Source organism: Schistocerca nitens, chromosome 8, assembly GCF_023898315.1.
Source record: "Schistocerca nitens isolate TAMUIC-IGC-003100 chromosome 8, iqSchNite1.1, whole genome shotgun sequence".
In the NCBI taxonomy this organism is placed as follows: Eukaryota; Metazoa; Arthropoda; class Insecta; order Orthoptera; family Acrididae; genus Schistocerca; species Schistocerca nitens.
The window spans coordinates 324324035-324345533 of record NC_064621.1 but is presented as its reverse complement, the minus strand read 5'-3'; the positions used below and the strand labels follow the sequence as shown (position 1 = coordinate 324345533).

General features: G+C 41.0%; 1 protein-coding gene across 1 annotated transcript in view; it reads right to left on the bottom strand.

Annotated features, from left to right (window-relative positions):
* Positions 1-5206: 5206 nt before the first annotated feature.
* The window catches only part of LOC126199118 (endocuticle structural protein SgAbd-6-like), a 30924-nt gene continuing 14631 nt past the window's right edge, over positions 5207-21499 (bottom strand). Inside the window, exon 3 of the mRNA XM_049935874.1 lies at positions 5207-5662. Coding sequence (XP_049791831.1) covers positions 5485-5662 — 178 coding nt within the window. The 3' untranslated portion in view covers positions 5207-5484. The remainder of the gene's footprint in view (positions 5663-21499) is intronic.

Genomic DNA, 21499 nt, shown 5'->3' with positions numbered 1-21499 from the left:
AAAGGAATACAAACGTCTCAAAAATGAGATCGACAGGAAGTGCAAAATGGCTAAGCAGGGATGGCTAGAGGACAAATGTAAGGATGTAGAGGCTTGTCTCACTAGGGGTAAGATAGATACTGCCTACAGGAAAATTAAAGAGACCTTTGGAGAGAAGAGAACCACTTGTATGTATATCAAGAGCTCAGATGGAAACCCAGTTCTAAGCAAAGAAGGGAAGGTAGAAAGGTGGAAGGAGTATATAGAGGGTTTATACAAGGGTGATGTACTTGAGGACAATATTATGGAAATGGAAGAGGATGTAGATGAAGACGAAATGGGAGATAAGATACTGCGTGAAGAGTTTGACAGAGCACTGAAAGACCTGAGTCGAAACAAGGCCCCGGGAGTAGACAACATTCCACTAAAACTACTGATGGCTTCGGGAGAACCAGTCATGACGAAACTCTACCATCTGGTGAGCACGACGTATGAGACAGGCGAAATACCCTCAGACTTCAAGAAGAATATAATAATTCCAATCCCAAAGAAAGCAGGTGTTGACAGATGTGAAAATTACCGAACTATCAGTTTAATAAGTCACAGCTGCAAAATACTAACGCGAATTCTTTACAGACGAATGGAAAAACTGGTAGAAGCTGACCTCGGGGAAGATCAGTTTGGATTCCGTAGGAATGTTGGAACACGTGAGGCAATACTGACCTTACGACTTATCTTGGAAGAAAGATTAAGAAAAGGCAAACCTACATTTCTAGCATTTGTAGACTTAGAGAAAGCTTTCGACAATGTTGACTGGAATACTCCCTTTCAAATTCTGAAGGTGGCAGGGGTAAAATACAGGGAGCGAAAGGCTATTTACAATTTGTACAGAAACCAGATGGCAGTTATAAGAGTGGAGGGGCATGAAAGGGAAGCAGTGGTTGGGAAAGGAGTGAGACAGGGTTGTAGCCTCTCCCCGATGTTATTCAATCTGTATATTGAGCAAGCAGTAAAGGAAACAAAAGAAAAATTCGGAGTAGGTATTAAAATTCATGGAGAAGAAGTAAAAACTTTGAGGTTCGCCGATGACATTGTAATTCTGTCAGAGACAGCAAAGGACTTGGAAGAGCAGTTGAACGGAATGGACAGTGTCTTGAAAGGAGGATATAAGATGAACATCAACAAAAGCAAAACGAGGATAATGGAATGTAGTCAAATTAAGTCGGGTGATGCTGAGGGAATTAGACTAGGAAATGAGACACTTAAAGTAGTAAAAGAGTTTTGCTATTTAGGGAGTAAAATAACCGATGATGGTCGAAGTAGAGAGGATATAAAATGTAGACTGGCAATGGCAAGGAAAGCGTTTCTGAAGAAGAGAAATTTGTTAACATCGAGTATAGATTTAGATGTCAGGAAGTCGTTTCTGAAAGTATTTGTATGGAGTGTAGCCATGTATGGAAGTGAGACATGGACGATAACTAGTTTGGACAAGAAGAGAATAGAAGCTTTCGAAATGTGGTGCTACAGAAGAATGCTGAAGATAAGGTGGGTAGATCACGTAACTAATGAGGAGGTATTGAATAGGATTGGAGAGAAGAGAAGTTTGTGGCACAACTTGACTAGAAGAAGGGATCGGTTGGTAGGACATGTTTTGAGGCATCAAGGGATCACAAATTTAGCATTGGAGGGCAGCGTGGAGGGTAAAAATCGTAGAGGGAGACCAAGAGATCAATACACTAAGCAGATTCAGAAGGATGTAGGTTGCAGTAGGTACTGGGAGATGAAGAAGCTTGCACAGGATAGAGTAGCATGGAGAGCTGCATCAAACCAGTCTCAGGACTGAAGACCACAACAACAACAACATGGTAACAGTTGCAACAAGCATCGATATCGTGATACTCCTCTTTATGCAGATATCAAATATAATTTGCAGTCAATTAATTATTTATGAGGCTTTGCCCTTTCTTTTGTCTCAAGGCCCGTTAGTAAAATTAAATTTTGTACCCTCTGAGCTCTGTTTTTATGTGTTACACTCTTCCGAAGTGAGTTTATTCCTTAGCTAAACAATACTATTAAGTCTGTCATAACATATTGATTACATTATAGTGTTAAAATTATTAATGTTCTTAAACATTGCCTTCTGTATGTTACTCCACATGCTCATATCAGAACCATACTTTAAAATAAACTGTAGTAAGACTGTCATTATTGCTGTCCGTATAAATCTCATGTGGAATTCTAAGTGATGATCAGTAACAACTTTATTGGTTATCTTACACTTCTCTTTGAGATGGCCCAGATTCCATGTATGACGGTCAAACCTTGGGCTCACTTGTTACAGCGCGGAAAGGGTGCCATGCGACCAGTTTTCGATCAGGTACTAAACCTTACTTATTTTCATGTTATTACCAATACATCATCATGTTATTACCAAAGTAAGACTTTTAGTTATATTATTATTTTACTAAAATACAGATTACACCCACTTCACACTTCATAGGCGTTATTATATTGTTGATCATGAGTAAATGCGAAATTATATCATATAACGTATCTATACTTCGCAAGTCACCTCACTTTGTAGGCAGTAGTTCGTGTACCACCATCGTCGACATTAAACTTTAATCAGTTCCGCTGGAATATTAAGCGAAGGAAAGTTACTGGTCTGTAATCGCCAATAAGAGACCGAGATTCTCTGATTTACCGTCATTGTCATTTCCTGAGTCATAATTTGAAGCCAGTAATTTACTGCTTCAGTCATCTTTGAACCTTATCTTCTGCAATTCAAACAGTCACTGTCCCAGCGTTGCACACCTTTCATGGATGATTACTTTAGTGGCGTTCTCGCTGCTATTAAATCAACCATTTACATAAAATGCTGCTCCCTTTTGAATTATTTCTATATCCTCTATCAGACCTTCTTATTCCAGGGTAGGTGGTGTGTGTGTGTGTGTGTGTGTGTGTGTGTGTGTGTGTGTGTGTGTGTGTGTGTGTGTGTGTGTGTGTGTGTGTGTGTGTGTGTGTGGGATGGGTTGGGGGAAGGGGACAGGCGTAAAAATCAAATATCGATTAAATAAGCATGTAGTCTTCTATTGCTATGATGTGTGAATTTCCTCAGCAATGCTCTAATGAATCTTAATCAGGCATCTGCACTTCCCATAGCTGGGTTTAGATGACCGTTCCACTTGAAATCGTTTAATATCACATATGCAGATAATTCACAGCTTTGTTATCGATAAATAATAATCGTGTTTTCAAGAATTTCTTTTAGCCGATTCAAAGAGCCCTCTTTTTTTTGGATTAATTTGTATTAAGGGGTAGGTCAGAAAGTAAGATTTGTACATACGACAGAGTTCGTGATTTTATTATTTTCTTTAATTGTCCTACTACTGAAACTGAATTTTGGTGCTGTTTTAAAGCGTAAGAACTTTAATTATACCTATCTATTTTTGTGTATCCTAGGCACCACTTGAGAAAGGCCATTCACGGAAATAAATAGTGAAGCTGCGCACCTATAATTTAATCATGTTGTTCCCACAATTCTGTTTTAAATTTGTGACTTCTTGAGAATAATCCTTTCCTCTGCCTTGCTACTTTTGAAGCACTCTTTCAACTTTCCCTGCTATTTAATGCATTTAGCGATGTGCGTTAAATCATAACTGAAGTGTAAACGGTACTTCTCAATAAAAGTGTCACGATTTACCGGATTACATTTATCTTCCCAAAAATTCTTATACCGGATACATTATTAGATTCTCAAAAAGCATTTGCTTATATGTCATGGCAGCCGTCAACCTCAAAAACTGGTCCATCATTAATATTCAGAATCTCTGTATATGACAGTTTTGAATTGTAAATAAAATACGTCAGAATTGTGGATCCTTGCAACAGTCGATTCCCAGTTCTACTGACTCGTCTGCCCTCTTATCGATGATTTTTTTGTGTGGTAATGATACATGCAAGGCTACGTGAGTAGCAAGAAATTAATAGCCAGCGAGACCTTCGCTTCTTGGGCTATGAGATCATACTTCTACGTGCAAAATGTCACTGAAACCAAACAACGCTCCGGCTTCGAATGGTCCGCCAGGGTGAAGAACGCTAAAATTGGAAGAAATTCGCATGATTTACAGATGCAAATACTGTATCATAGCCTCATACAGAGAAGATGCCATACATGAAGGCTAATTACCATGAGGCACTACAACCTTTAAAAATCTAGGCGTTGTACAAAAACTATCGTATCAAGAGAGGTGCACCATAGTAATTTCCTCTTCCACAAATGTATTTCATTTAATCCATTCACTTCATTCACACACTGTGCGAAATATTCACGCCTTTCTATCAGTTTCCAATTTACATCAAGTGAAATGCACTAATTTTGGCGTATTTTAGAGACAGTTCACGAAATATACCTCCTTCATGTTCATTATTTCAGGTGTCCTCTATCTCCACCAACAGTGTTAAATGCTGCCCTGTATTAAGCAACATAAATTGTTACACCAGGTTGCTGAGCCACATAGAAACTATGAGGAAGTTTAATTGGAATAATTTCTTCTTATGAATGCACTCCTGTTATTAAATAATTCAGGTGATGGTTTCGAATTGACATTTTAATGGTTAGACGGCTGTTCACATTTAAAGTTCCATGTACCTTAAACTGTAAATTTGATATTCGCTGATTTTTGCTGTTATGAAAGTCCCTTAGGACGGTGGTCCTCCACAGAAAAAAAATGGATTTACAATAAAGAACTATTTTACTCTAATTCACAGTAACAATGATTTAAAACATCTTCCTGTGATAGGAAGTTAATCCGTTTTGTGTTAATTACATAGAAAAATTTGTCGTTTTTATTGCATTGTTGATTGCTTTTTCGGAAGTGCTTATTTCGCTGAAAGGTAAGCAAGATTTAAGAGTTTCCTGACTTTGAAAGCACAGATAGTGTAGGGCATCACACTCAAGCACACGCACCTATTCATTTTGCCCACACGGATGCTTACATCGAAGTATTACGACTTACACTGTGAACAGCTAACTGATGATAAACTTGTTGGTACGAAATCGGTAACGGCGCTATTTGTTGTAAATAAATAATATTATTAATAAGTAATATTATTAATAAATAATTTATTAACAGTGCCGGAGAGCTGGTTTTAGTTTATTTTACCAATTAACTTGTATTTTCACTCAGCTACGTACTCACGTAAATAAATAACGTTATTGGCAGTGTCTGGTTGCTGTTCAACTTTAATGTATCCATTAACGTGTATTTTCACACACCGGCGGTCTCATCACGTCAATTTTACTACGCTCTAACAAATACGATGAGTAGTAAATAGCTACAAATTTGGCAGTATCCATGTATCTTTAAGTACATAAAGTAATATGGTTACTATAAGGTAACTCGTCACAAGAAAAAAGGAACTGACTGCATTACAGTATACAGAAAGAGAACTGAGGGCACCGCCTCTGTTTGTTTTGTCACTCCTCCTGAGGTCCACGGTAAATCATAGGTTATACTCTGGATGGAAGCCGTTCTCGTCCGCTACGTAGGAGATTTTGTACTCTCTGCCGTTTTCGTCCTTCCACGTGATGATTCCGCGCATCTGGATCGCCTCGTCTTTGGTACCTGGGTTTTTCAGGACTGACTCCTCTTGGCGCACCAACCCGTCGCTAGTCTTAAACCTGCGGAAAGAACAGACGGTTCATAGTTGAAATGTCACATGTGATCACCGACATTTCAAATGTACATACTACTCCAACAAAAAAAATTTGATCGTTAGTGACGCTGCCGTGTTATAACTTTTCTAGGATTTTTCCGCTATCAATAGTTCCGTCATACTTTCGGAGACAGACCAATCTCTAGTACATTCAGTTAAAATATGCTTGGTTTATAAAAATATAGTGAGACGCTAACTTATATTCAAAGCTGAATTTCGTTGTTTGTCGTTGTGTTACGCAGTTCCACAAAAAACGAGATGAAGTGTTCTGGGCTATATAGCACAACAGCGGCTACAATAATTTGACTTTACTTTCTCGTCACTCCAAATTTTCATTTTTTTAAATTGAGTAATTAATTCTGTATGTTAACACACGTGATGGTGAGAAAAACATGGTCGTAGCGTATTTCGACGTTAACACGTCCTTTTGCCCATTTTAGCTTTAAAATCTTAAAAGGTACCTATTTCTTTAAGGTAACATTAAATTATTTTATTTTCAAAGGACTAGAATTCCTCACAAAAATCGAAGGTAGGAGGTCTGAGTGCAATATTTTAATCAAAAAAGTCTGTAGCTTACAGAATCATGGCCAACTTTCTAAGAGAGATATTCGTAGCTACAACTGACCACAGATGATGAAAACGCAGGCTCAAGAGCAGAGTTACAGCTGCCTAGCCATTGTTGTAAAGGACCTCACCTCTGTCGTTGGTTGTATACGGACTCTCGTTGCAGGAAAGCGAGGACACTGTATAATTTTTTTAGCCAGTCGCTAATCTAAACTTGTACTTAGGAGTACCGATGGATATATGAAGTGTAACAGTTTCATGGTGCAAAATCGATTCTAGTTTCAGTACAAGAATAGTTCAACAGAAGAAAATGCCTACAACAGCTACTTCAAACTGTAATCGTACACGAGTGTGAGTGCCAGAGTTTCCGCATTATATGATGGAAAAATTTTCTTCTGCCAAGCACGGAACAAAGAGATTTGCTGTTATTCTATATGTTTCCTTGTTTTTCTTGTCATTTCGGAATTGCGGATTTCTTCTTACATCTGTTGACACGAGAGCATTTCTGGAGAGGATTATTTTGTAAATATTGTTTTATATTGTACTGAGAGACACCAGGACTCAGTTGTTCATTTTTATCGTAATTTTTAAGTTGCTCAATTCAGTTTGATAGGAAGGGAAAGTAATCAATGTGAAAATATCATACCAAGTTTTAATTTTTTTTAAGTTTTGAGCTGTAACAAAAACCTATTCAACGACATGACAGTGGGAAAACTAAAATTAATGAAGTATATTGTATGTTTCTTCAAATTTTTTGTTTTGCTAAAATTGAGTATCGGTGTCCCTAAGAACACCAAATACTTTTTATACACACTTCTGCACAGCAGCTTGTATTTTTTTAAAATTAATTTTCGAGTGATTAAAAGTCCCACTTACATATCTACGCAGATGGATCCTTGCAAAAGGCAAATGTTGTACGAAAATCAAAACTGAAGCAAATGCTTCTAATAAAGACATCTGATGAATCAACAAAAAAGAACCAGTTCTGCAGTGACCTGTGTCTTGCTGTTGTAGCAGCTAATTTCACTTTTCGAATACTTTCTTGAGAAGTGCTGCCATCAGTCTGTTTCTGCAGAGTCAATATTGCGTAAAAATTATGCGAACTCGACTTGAACTGCACAGAAGCCGAGATGATGCGGGGAGTCTTACTTACGGATCGCTGTTGACGAAACTATTGAAAATCTGGGCAAGTACATTGCAAATCTGATCTTTGGCAATTTGGACACAGATGCGCTATCCAGGGTTTATTTGATTTGTTCAGGACATCTTCTGAAGGCTGATCAACAAAAAACAGCCCACTTAGTCAACAATGGACTCAAGGTGCTGTATCCAAATGGCTTCGATGAAAATCACGTGCGACTGTCCTTCACTGACGTCGCGGTGCGTACGGTTGCAGCTCTTCAATTGTTTCAAGTGTTCTGTACCTTTTGACGCTACATTTAACTTGTGTAGCACATGGTATCAACTGTGTGTTAGAGTAAGTAAGGCTAGAATTCACTAAGGTAAAAAAAATTAATCTCCTAGGAATGAAAATTTTTGTTACGTCACCACAAAGGATCAGGTATTCAAAGAACAACTTTCGTATGTCCCCTTGCCACCTGAACCTGTTGCTACCGACTGGGGCACTTGGTTAGCAGCAGTGGAATTCTACAGTAAGCATCTCCCAACAGTCAAGAAGGTAACTGAATATCTTAAGTGGGATGCCACCTCTGCAACTTCAGCAAGCAGCAATCAGTCCTGCGGTACTTGACTTACGGTGAGCCAACTACACATCAATGGCAAGAATCATCTCGAATTAGAATGGCCAGAGATACCTACATACGACAACATTTATTGTCACTGGAGAAAGTTTAAAAGAAAAGTAATGAAGAATTCCCATATAACATGTGACGAAAGTGAAGTACCGGTGCGTTTCTGTCACATCCGTCCACGTACATCGTTACTTTTCGGCATACAAATTAATACTGAGTGACAAGTGCCATAGGTTTTCTCCGGAAAAACGAGAAAATGTTTCAGTTACTTACTGTGAAGCCAACTATGGCCCGAATGTTCGAAACTATTGCTTCATCCATATTGATTAAATTACATAATAACTTATTTCAGCATATGGGTATGTGTTTTATACTGGATATTTGTCTCGGAAGAAATAAAAAGGTCTGGGATTAGTTTGAACACTGAAGCAGTGTAATGTTTTCTATGTTGCGCAACTGTGCATACTTTCATTCTCCTTATTTTTAATGAATATTAATACACTAATATATCAACATTGTATTTTACATTTTGTTTGGTTTTTCTGTACAATATCTTTTTAGGGCCTATTCTGTGTTTTATATAACCTAAATGACATGCTGAAAGAGCATATTTTAGGCGCCTAAACGTGCAGTTTACAAGCAAGCGATCTCCGGTGTAGTCATAATCTTTGGTTTAATCATAACATAGACTGTGAGAAGCAACACAAACTTTAATTTTAGAGTTGTTATGGTCTAACTGCATACCAGTTCGTAGGCTTTGTTTGAGTTTGTGCCCACTATGTTTGATATCACGCTATGGCCATCGCTCCTGGACGATCGAGAGAGACGTCCATACCATCATCGGGACAGATGGCTTCCCATAAAGGTGTTATATAATTAATTTTTATGTAATCGTTATTTTTTGTACAGATGCCAAGTAAGTACATTCTTTTAGGAGATCATGGAAAAACGAAGACCTTAAAATGGTATTAATAAAGTAAACAACGACGGTTATTCTGATAGAAAAGCTTCCAAGTGGTTAAATATTTTCAAAAAACTGTTGAGAGAAAATTAAGGACCAGCTGTGATTCCAAAATTCCCATTTGTCTTATTTCTTGTTTGGGTTCAGTTAATGGTTTACGACTTGTCCACCACGTAAAAAACACTACAAGCCCATGGGTTTCCCTTAGCGAGGGACTGTGTACGAAGTGTAGATTATGATTTTGCTGTGCAGCTTCGCCTAAAACATAAATTTACTAACGACAAGACAAAAACATGTGACTATTGGTCACTATTGTTCTTATTTCGACATTCAGATCTAAGTGGGCGAAAATCTGAAGGCCTATCGTTCGCCAGAGTCAAGAATGAATCGTGCAGAAGTCAAGGATTATTTAAATTTAATTGCAACCCTAACAGCTGAAAATCGTTTGCTCAATAAACTGGGAAGTATATTTATCATGGATGAGTCAGACCTTCAGTTAAAGAGCCAACCAGTCACTGCTGTAGCTGAAAACCGTTCACAATTAGTTCCTGTTGTTACTTCGTCGGACAAAAGAGATACGGTTACAGATTTGGAAGTATTTGGGCAAACAATAACTGAAGCGACGGTGAAGTTTATTTTATAGCATGCTACCATTTTAAACACAACACCTAATGTTATATCACAGTAATATTTCATGACAACGTGATATTTCTTCTACGACTAGCGCCCTGAACGTGGAACGCACACTGACGTTCGCAACGTACGACATCGTTAAGCGCATGAATCACGGCGATAAGTCGTGCACTACAGGGCACTCTGACAACACTTTTACACTTGACGAAGGGTGCTAATAGAAGTCACACCTCACAAACGGCCATGAGGTTGTTATGGCGCATGTTGTGTGTGGTAGTCTCTTGTGTTCTATTGTTTTAAGACAAGGGAGCGAGATGGCCATATCCTTCACGTGGTATGTGTACTCGTCGTACGTGTTCTTATATGACGCTATTCCGTTGTGCCCTTGCAGTATTAGCCATCCAGCGAAACCCACGGCTAACGCGTACCATCGCGGTGAGGAAGCCCTGTAAATTTCAGACATCATAGCGACCATTTCCTAGCGAAAATGTGCCCAGTGCACGTTACGATTCTGGATCTTCCTCATTAAGTCGTTGCATAAACAGTTACGTGTCCGTACCATATCACAGCGCTAGGCGGCTTGGTTATTCATGAAATATAAAGCAACGGTGAGTTTGGTTACGTGAGAGAGAAACTACCATAGGAATGACGTACGAAGATTAACGAAGACTGTATTTATTCTGCACTGTTACTGGTGCAGACGTCCGTGAAGTTCTCTGGCGGAACCTCGTATTCTTGAAAAATAATCGTTAGTAAATTGCATAAAGAGACGTGACAACGATATTTGATTCGTTAGTGTTAGATCAGTTATCTTTAGCTCCACAATGAATTATAATACTAGACCTGACATGGGATGGAAAAATTGTTAGGACCAAGTCTGAGCAACGACTGTCCAACTCCAGTAGTCATGTCACACTCTGAAATGTAATCCAGCTTCTTAGGACCTAGGAGATGGTTGTTCTCCTTGTTAAAATCGCTTTTATTAGACATTAGCTACATTAAAGTGAGGTATTACTGTGTCGTGAAAAACTTACTGACAGAGATTTTTACTTTTGACAGTTACTGCCTTTTCTTAATAATTAATACGCACTGTCATCATTTCGCCTATTTATTCAGCCCATTCCTTCAGCACTATGGTCAATAATCGTTCTCACTCCTTCAACTTCGCTCCTCCATACCCCCCTCTCCAATTCCACCCACCACTCACCTAAGGCTACAGAGTAACCACTAAATTATCTGTTGTGGTTTAACATACGAACGAGAAATGAGAAAGTGAAATGGGGAAGTAATGTTAAATAGCCGAGCTATTCGCGTTTTAGAATGATATGTTCACTGCTGTTAATCTGTCTCCTTCGAAGCTATAAACGCTTTTAACGAATGCAATAAAGTGAAGAAAATGTGTTACTCTTATAACAGAGATGCCACAATCGCAGTTCAATAAGTACCTAAGGAAATTTGTTTTCAGTTGCGTGCATCCGCAACCATATGTCCACATTTTAATAAGAAGGAAAGAACATCAATCTGGCCTAAACATATTTTTTATTAAAACTACGATGGAATTCACACCAATTTAGTCGTGAGCACGCACCGAAATTGGCCTGAAATCGGTCGTGGTTTTAATAACAATCTTTCTACAGCCAGGCCGGTGTTTCTTTCCTTCTTGTAAGAACCTAAGCAAAACGTGCAGTGAGAGAGTTGCCAATACGACCCACAATAGGCAACTAAACTTGCACCCTTTATAAAATATGAACTAGATTTAGAATGTGTTGCAGAAGCGTTTCAAGTAGGCAGACGTTGAACCTTACGCCCCCATGCTAAATAGATACTCACTGGTGGATACAACTCTGTTCCACTTGACTGAGTGCCCTGATGTGAAGCCAGACGGCTAATTCACTGAATCATGTGGTTGCTTGTAGCTGCGTGCCAGCAAAAGGCAGCATTCGGTGCAGAGGAACAAAGCATTGTTTCCACAATTGTCCGATTGTCCGTGTGCTCTGTCTCTGTACCACAACACACCCTCCAGACATTGCCTACACCAGTAACTGCCAACGCTGGGGAATACGTCACATTGAGGCGTTATTTTTGCTGCCGACTCTCCTTAGATAAATTTATATATTCGGAAAACTATGGCTACAGTTACTTAACGTGATACATTTCTTTTTTGCTTTGTGTCACACATACATTGGCTGCGTATCTTGACCATACTACACTAGCATTAAAATCGATGCTAAATATTCTACACGCTTCCCGACGCGCACACTACGGACAGCTGCGGCATAATGTTGTTACTGGCTAGTGGATCACTTGGTACACCGGTCATTGCAACAGCATAGCACTCCATCACATGCTTCCTTATGTTGGTTCAAATGGTTCAAATGGCTCTGAGCACTATGGGACTCAACTGCTGAGGTCATAAGTCCCCTAGAACTTAGAACTACTTAAACCTAACTAACCTAAGGACATCACACACATCCATGCCCGAGGCAGGATTCGAACCTGCGACCGTAGCGGTCGCGCGGTTCCAGACTGTAGCGCCAGAACCGCTCGGCCACCAGCGGCCGGCCCTTATGTTGGTACCACTATGGTTGCAGGGTACTGCAACCTGAGCTCTCTCGACGACGCTAGGGCACAATCTGACGGCTGATGTGCCCCCAGAGGCAGCCGGGACTAGTGCTGTCCTTTTCAAGTCGTCAGCCTTTCCAGGCAATATCATAATCCTGGAATCCTCGTGCTGCGCTTCCTAGCCTGCGCTGTTAGTGAATCCATCCATCTTCCTGGAAAACTCCCTCTGTCCTCTAGATGATGCAACGTACGACATACAACTTCCATCCACGTCTCGTTGACATGGACTGATACCTAATCTGACGGAATCCATGCGTAATATCATCAATATGTCATCTCTATGCCACCCTTCTGTATTAAGATTGGAGGACGCTATGAGTTTGGCACAGCACATGCAATCAAAACCACTACACCAAGGTTCTCGGCCCAAGAGCCATCTCCCGAGCAAAGTAAAAGACTGCCTGATGATGTGCCTTGTATGTCACTAGTTTTTATATTACGTCACCAACGTTAAATCATTCCAGTGTTGCTGCGAAGCTGTACTGTTCTATGTGCTCGACAAAAATAGGAAGTACGACAAGGGTTTATCTCTAGGTCATTAAGAACTGTGCACAAATTCGAAGTGCGGAACGATGGTGAAGGATATACGAATTTCAAAAGGACCCATGTCGCAAAATGTCTTTAAGTGATTTAGGGAAATCACGAAAAATTTAAATGCGGATGATTGGACTGGTACTTGGACCGTCATCTTCCAGAATTCGCCATATCTTACCCCGTTACCGCATCGATCGCTTCACGTACTTTTAGGTCCCTACAACGATGCTCTCATATCTCGAAACAATATCGAAACATGCACAACAAGCAAATGTTTTCGATCACCTACCATAAGTATGGATTTGTAGTTGAAACAGGGGTTTCTTTTTGAATATTTTATCGTGTCCCCCTTTAAGATGACACAAGTATAATCATGTAAAGGCCAAGCGCCTCTATTATGTATTTGAGTGGTTGTTCATATAGAGTGGCATTTACATGAGTATCCGCAACAAATCTGGCGTACCCTTACCTAAGACAACTCTATTCTTATAGATCTCATTCGTTCAGCTTTCTTTGTACCAACCAATTCGCATTAGTTTACAGTGCATTGTGTGTCTCTAGCAGGGTGTTGATGTAACTGATCTGGTTCGTACCGTATTACCTCACACGTGGATGGAAGGAGACTGGAATGGAAAGGTGCTGTAATCACAGCTCCGCATCTTCACAGCTGTTCTACTAGGAGAGTAGCAACAAAAGTTGGCGTAGAGTGGTGTATAAATTGCAGTACTTCAAGCAAGTTACTGCCAATGCAAATATTTCGCGACATGTAAGACACCGAGTAGCATGTACAGGAATGACCCGTTCATATGTGTAGAGATTAAACGTCAGAGAACTACCACTATAACTGAAATTCGCAAGGAAGTGAATAGTATGCGATCAGCTCCAATCTCTGTCTCAACAGTATTGCCGCCTTCGTAAACAGGGTTTAAAAGGACGAATAGCGGTCGAAAAACCTTTATTACACAATTAAAATAAGGTGAAAAGATAGCTGTGGCCACAACAACAAGAAAGGACGAACTTACCTTTGAAAAGTATTTGGAAGCCATCGTCGAATGTTTGTTCGCTGATTTCGTGGAGAACGTAAGAAGAGTCAGTGGGTGACACCAACGGTGAAGCATGGTGGAAGGTCGATCGTAGTTTGGTGGTGTTTTGCGGGTGATAAGGCCAGTAATCTAGTGTGAATTAGTGGAATATTAAAGAAGGAATACTTTACAGGAAGCTGCTCAACAATGCATCTCCACCAGGAAGGGGAATTAATTGGTCGTGGGTTTGTTCTATAGCAGGACAGTGATCCCAATACGCTTCTGAATCGTACAGAGCGTATGGCAATACAAATGTGGGGAGCTGAAGAACGTGATTAGGTGAAGTCAGTCAGCTGACATAAATCCCCTTGAACTATTACAGAGGGAATTTGTGAGGAGTCCAGAACACTGAGGTCATCTAATGTTGAAGATAAGTGTAATAGTTTATAGACGTGTTGGACTGATGCTTCGTGCAGCAGTTCTCAAGGTAATGGGTGGAGACCCTGACAAGGCTAGACTCCAAACCATATTCTGTTGTACTAAATGATATAGAGAGAAAAATATTTAATGGTCTATTTATTTCGTATATGTGTGTATAATGATATAAAGTATATAATATTTATCGCGGATGATCAAAGGCTTTTGACCGGTAGAGTGAATCATCTGCAGTGTCCGTCATATTACGATATTTGTGTGCATGAAAATAACTCACAGCAAACAGTCACTCATAAATTACCCATAGTCCTCTAATCACCTAAAAACAGCGCACTTACTTTACATGTACTTCTTCCCAGTGCATGAAAGATATATACCTCGTTATCCGCAGATCTCTCGTGTTCAAGTTCTTAGAGGCAGTGTACTGGCTAATTTCTATATAAAAAAACATGTTATAAGAACGCAATTATTGTTCCTTAGCACTGCTGTCGACACTCTTATGCCGGAACATTTAAATCTCACGTTCGCGGATAAGTTACCCTTTCTCTTAACTTTCGTCGCTGTGGGACGGAGTGCTGTGTCAGTGACGCATTGACTGCCTAGCTTTCCGCAGACTGAGGACGCAGGACACAAATCTCCACTTGACCATCCTCATTTACGTTTTCGATGGAACCCCTAAATCACTTTAGCTGACCAGGGCAATGAATCTCTGAAGTGGGCCACTGCCAATTACTTACAAACTTCTCTCTCCAAAGTACTTTGTCTCGGCAGGATACTGAACAGTAAATTACCTTTCAGTGGTAAACGGTGGAGAATGTAACGTTTACATTCACGTTATCATTCTTTCAGCTAGTTTGACGTACACTTCACACACTTTGAACTTATCAATTTATGTGAATTTGTTCATTCTACTGCACCAAAAGACTTTCACAATCTCTTTCTCGAGGCCCAGTATTCGTCTACAGTTGAGTATCTTTAATTTTCCCCTCTGTTGCTCTTTCTAGCTTCACCTTTTTTGTTTACTTTTACTGTAAGTCCGTATTTCGGTAACTCATCCTGTTTTTCGTAACGATTCTCAGGGACTTCGTACATCGCCTACGACACCTAGCACCTAAACAGTTCAATACTTCATTTACTCTCATTATTAACGGCTTGCTTGAACTCCACATCTTGTAAATTTCTCCATTTAACACTTTTAGCTTTCTCATTGTAAATTTCACGTGGAAGAACACCTTTCTCAATTTTATGTCAGTATTAAGTACTCTCATTCCCGTGTAAGGCTACTGTGCATCTTTATGCTTTCATGTAGGCGACGGCGGATGCTACCAGAGAAATGAAAAATTCAGAAGGGGCTAAAACTTGCAACTAATCGACGTCTGTTCCGCAAAAGCTGCAAGTAACAATAAATTTGAAAGATAATGTAATACCAGGACACTGTGTTTCAAAAACAGTCACGATGAGATGTCAGAAGTACGTTTAGTGATCTTGGACATCAGTGTCAATGGCATCATACCACGCGGAAACATTTCATATGTCGTCATAACAGAAATTATTTTTGCAAACATTTAAAGAAAATCAGAAAAATGGAAATTCAAGTATCACGACCTTGTTAACAAACCTAACCAGAGATGACTAAGAAAATGGGAGAAAATTGTATCAGATTGTAAAGAGTGAGCTATGTTGTTATGTTTTCGGTACGGAGAACACAGAGAAGATGAAAGTCGGAGTTAAACATCTAGTAGTAATAGAGATGCGTTTAAATAAAATTAAACAAACCAATAAAATATTTAATAAAGGTCATTGACGGAGAAGTGCCAATAGAGTCGATTACTTAACAAAACACTGTCTCCAAGTACAATTTTATTTGATTACGAAGAGGTACTTCTACCTAGAAAGCATTGACAGTATTCGGAAAATTATAATAAAACGATGTATCCTTTCCGAGAGGTGTCGAAGGTTCTTACAAAGAAATGAAAAAATTGAACGAAATTTGGCCGGAAGGTAGGAATTGTGATACAGTGCAACGGTTAACAGGGTATCGTAATTGCTAAAGCAGTTTTCGATCACGATATATCTGAACATAACTAAACGCGTGGTCTAGGGGTAGCGTCTTTGATTCATAATCAAAATGTTTTTGGTCCCGGATTCGATCCCCGCCAGTGCCTAAATTTTGATAAATAATCAGCATTGGTGGCCGAAGACTTCCGGAATAAGAAGTCAGCCTCATTCTGCCAACGGCCTTGTCAAAGACGGCGGAGGAACGGATAGAGGTTCAGGGCACTCTCTTGTCCTAGGGGTGGGAAATTGCCCCTAAAGGCGGAAGAATCAGCAATGATCAACGACATGAGGATGCAGAAGGCAATGGAAACCACTGCATTAAAGTCACGTAACGTGTATCCACAGGACATGTGGCCTGTAATTGAAGAAGTGTCATGATGATCTCTCCATTGGCAAAAGAATCCGGAATAGTCCCCCATTCGGATCTCCGGGAGGGGACTGCCAAGGGGGAGGTTACCATGAGAAAAAGATTGATATCAACGAAAGGATAACGTTCTACGAGTCGGGGCGTGGAATGTCAGATGCTTGAACGTGGTAGGGAAACTAGAAAATCTGAAAACGGAAACGCAAAGGCTCAATCTAGATATAGTAGGGGTCAGTGAAGTGAAGTGGAAGGAACGCAAGGATTTCTGGTCAGATGAGTATCGCGTAATATCAACAGCAGCAGAAAATGGTATAACAGGTGTAGGATTCGTTATGAATAGGAAGGTAGGGCAGAGGGTGTGTTACTGTGAATAGTTCAGTGACCGGGTTGTTCTAATCAGAATCGACAGCAGACCAACACCGACAACGATAGTTCAAGTATACATGCCGACGTCGCAAGCTGAAGATGAACAGATAGAGAAAGTGTATGAGGATATTGAAAGGGTAATACAGTATGTAAAGGGGGACGAAAATCTAATAGTCATGGGCGACTGGAATGCAGTTGTAGGGGAAGGAGTAGAAGAAAAGATTACAGGAGAATATGGGCTTGGGACAAGGAATGAAAGAGGAGAAAGACTAATTGAGTTCTGTAATAAGTTTCAGCTAGTAATAGCGAATACCCTGTTCAAGAATCACAAGAGGAGGAGGTATACATGGAAAAGGCCGGGAGATACGGGAACATTTCTATTAGATTACATCATGGTCAGAAAGAGATTCCGAAATCAGATACTGGATTGTAAGGCGTACCCAGGAGCAGATATAGACTCAGATCATAATATACACTCCTGCAAATTGAAATAAGAACACCGTGAATTCATTGTCCCAGGAAGGGGAAACTTTATTGACACATTCCTGGGGTCAGATACATCACATGATCACACTGACAGAACCACAGGCACATAGACACAGGCAACAGAGCATGCACAATGTCGGCACTAGTACAGTGTATATCCACCTTTCGCAGCAATGCAGGCTGCTATTCTCCCATGGAGACGATCGTAGAGATGCTGGATGTAGTCCTGTGGAACGGCTTGCCATGCCATTTCCACCTGGCGCCTCACTTGGACCAGCGTTCGTGCTGGACGTGCAGACCGCGTGAGACGACGCTTCATCCAGTCCCAAACATGCTCAATGGGGGACAGATCCGGAGATCTTGCTGGCCAGGGTAGTTGACTTACACCTTCTAGAGCACGTTGGGTGGCACGGGATACATGCGGACGTGCATTGTCCTGTTGGAACAGCAAGTTCCCTTGCCGGTCTAGGAATGGTAGAACGATGGGTTCGATGACGGTTTGGATGTACCGTGCACTATTCAGTGTCCCCTCGACGATCACCAGTGGTGTACGGCCAGTGTAGGAGATCGCTCCCCACACCATGATGCCGGGTGTTGGCCCTGTGTGCCTCGGTCGTATGCAGTCCTGATTGTGGCGCTCACCTGCACGGCGCCAAACACGCATACGACCATCATTGGCACCAAGGCAGAAGCGACTCTCATCGCTGAAGACGACACGTCTCCATTCGTCCCTCCATTCACGCCTGTCGCGACACCACTGGAGGCGGGCTGCACGATGTTGGGGCGTGAGCGGAAGACGGCCTAACGGTGTGCCGGACCGTAGCCCAGCTTCATGGAGACGGTTGCGAATGGTTCTCGCCGATACCCCTAGGAGCAACAGTGTCCCTAATTTGCTGGGAAGTGGTGGTGCGGTCCCCTACGGCACTGCGTAGGATCCTACGGTCTTGGCGTGCATCCGTGCGTCGCTGCGGTCCGGTCCCAGGTCGACGGGCACGTGCACCTTCCGCCGACCACTGGCGACAACATCGATGTACTGTGGAGACCTCACGCCCCACGTGTTGAGCAATTCGGCGGTACGTCCACCCGGCCTCCCGCATGCCCACTATACGCCCTCGCTCAAAGTCCGTCAACTGCACATACGGTTCACGTCCACGCTGTCGCGGCATGCTACCAGTGTTAAAGACTGCGATGGAGCTCCGTATGCCACGGCAAACTGGCTGACACTGACGGCGGCGGTGCACAAATGCTGCGCAGCTAGCGCCATTCGACGGCCAACACCGCGGTTCCTGGTGTGTCCGCTGTGCCGTGCGTGTGATCATTGCTTGTACAGCCCTCTCGCAGTGTCCGGAGCAAGTATGGTGGGTCTGACACACCGGTGTCAATGTGTTCTTTTTTCCATTTCCAGGAGTGTAGTAGTGATGAAGAGTAGGCTGAAGTTCAAGACATTAGTCAGGAAGAATCAATACGCAAGGAAGTGGGATACGGAAGTACTAAGGAATGACGAGATACGTTTGAAGTTCTCTAACGCTATAGATACAGCAATAAGGAATAGCGCACTAGGTATCTCTTAAAAGGGCCATCACAGAAGTTGGTAAGGAAAACATAGGTACAAAGAAGGTAGCTGTGAAGAAACCATGGGTAACAGAAGAAATACTTCCGTTGATTGATGAAAGGAGGAAGTACAAACATGTTCCGGGAAAATCAGGAATACAGAAATACAAGTCGCTGAGGAATGAAATAAATAGGTAGTGCAGGGAAGCTAAGACGAAATGGCTGCAGGAAGAATGTGAAGACATCGAAAAAGATACGATTGTCGGAAGGACAGACTCAGCATACAGGAAAGTCATAACAACCTTTGGTGACATTAAAAGCAACGGTGGTAACATTAAGAGTGCAACGGGAATTCCCCTGTTAAATGCAGAGGAGAGAACACATAGGTGGAAAGAATACATTGAAAGCCTCTATGAGGGTGAAGGTTTGTCTGATGTGATAGAAGAAGAAACAGGAGTCGATTTAGAAGAGATAGGGGATCCAGTATTAGAATCGGAATTTAAAAGAGCTTTGGAGGACTTACGGTCAAATAAGGCAGAAGGGATAGATAACATTCCATCAGAATTTCTAAAATCATTGGGGAAAGTAGCAACAAAACGACTATTCACGTTGGTGTTTAGAATATATGAGTCTGGCGACATACCATCTGACTTTCGGAAAAGCATCATCCACACAATTCCGAAGACGGCAAGAGCTGACAAGTGCGAGAATTATTGCACAATCAGCTTAACAGCTCATGCATCGAAGCTGCTTACAAGAATAATGCACAGAAAAATGGAAAAGAAAATTGAGAATGCGCTAGGTGACGATCAGTTTGGCTTTAGGAAAAGTAAAGGGACGAGAGAGGCAATTCTGACGTTACGGCTAATAAAGGAAGCAAGGCTAAAGAAAAATCAAGACACTTTCATAGGATTTGTCGACCTGGAAAAAGCGTTCGGCAATATAAAATGGTGCAAGCTGTTCGGGATTCTGGAAAAAGTAGGGTAAGCTATAGGGAGAGACGGGGCATATACAATATGTACAACAACCAAGAGGGAATAATAAGAGTGGACGATCAAGAACGAAGTGCTCGTATTAAGAAGGGTGTAAGACAAGGATGTAGCCTTTCGTCCCTACTCTTCAATCTGTATATCGAGGAAGCAATGATGGAAATAAAAGAAAGGTTCAGGAGTGGAATTAAAATACAAGGTGAAAGGATATCAATGATACGATTCGCTGATGACATTGCTATCCTGAGTGAAAGTGAAGAAGAATTAAATGATCTGCTGAACGGAATGAACAGTCTAATGAGTACACAGTATGGTTTGAGAGTAAATCGGAGAGAGACGAATGTAATGAGAAGTAGTAGAAATGAGAACAGCGAGAAACTTAACATCAGGATTGATGGTCACGAAGTCAATGAAGTTAAGGAATTTTGCTACCTAGGCAGTAAAATAACCAATGACGGACGGAGCAAGGAGGACATCAAAAGCAGACTCGCTATGGCAGAAAAGGCATTTCTGGCCAAGAGAAGTCTACTAATATCAAATACCGGCCTTAATTTGAGGAAGAAATTTCTGAGGATGTACGTCTGGAGTACAGCATTGTATGGTGGTGAAACATGGACTGTGGGATAACCGCAACAGAAGAGAATCGAAGCATTTGAGATGCGGTGCTATAGACAAATGTTGAAAATTAGGTGGACTGATAAGGTAAGGAATGAGGAGGTTCTATACAGAATCGGAGAGGAAAGGAATATGTGGAAAACACTGATAAGGAGAAGGGACAGGATGATAGGACATCTGCTAAGACATGAGGGAATGACTTCCATGGTACTAGAGGGAGCTGTAGAGGGCAAAGACTGTAGAGGAAGACAGAGATTGGAATACGTCAAGCAAATAATTGAGGACGTAGTTTGCAAGTGCTACTCTGAGATGAAGAGGTTAGCACAGGAAAGGAATTCGTGGCGGGCCGCATCAAACCAGTCAGTAGATTGATGACCAAAAAAAAAAAAAATTAGCACCTAACGTTATCAGTAGATCTGAGATGGGCTGGACATTATTTAGGCACGTTACAGAAAGCATTTGATATGAAGCCAGCAGCAACTCCAGTTCAGATGTACCTAGAAAATAAACGCTACTGACAGCTATGTACAGCATTCGTTCGCAGAAATTTGTTAAAATCTTGTAATATTATCTTCGTCAACTTCTCTTTTATTACAGTTCCGATATTTTCGACCATCCATTTATTAATTTTTCGGACTGTGCTTCTTCATAAAATCTTGGGAAGCCATTGTGCATCTTCATAACATCTTTGGAAGCGACTGTGCATAGTACAATGGGTTGAACTCGTACTTGGCAATCAATATCTTACATCATTCCAAAATGGAACGAGAAAGATATGACAGTCTGTATGTCGTTGCTGGTTATGTTGTGCTAGAGTTGTTGGAAATATGTGATATATAGATACCACAAAA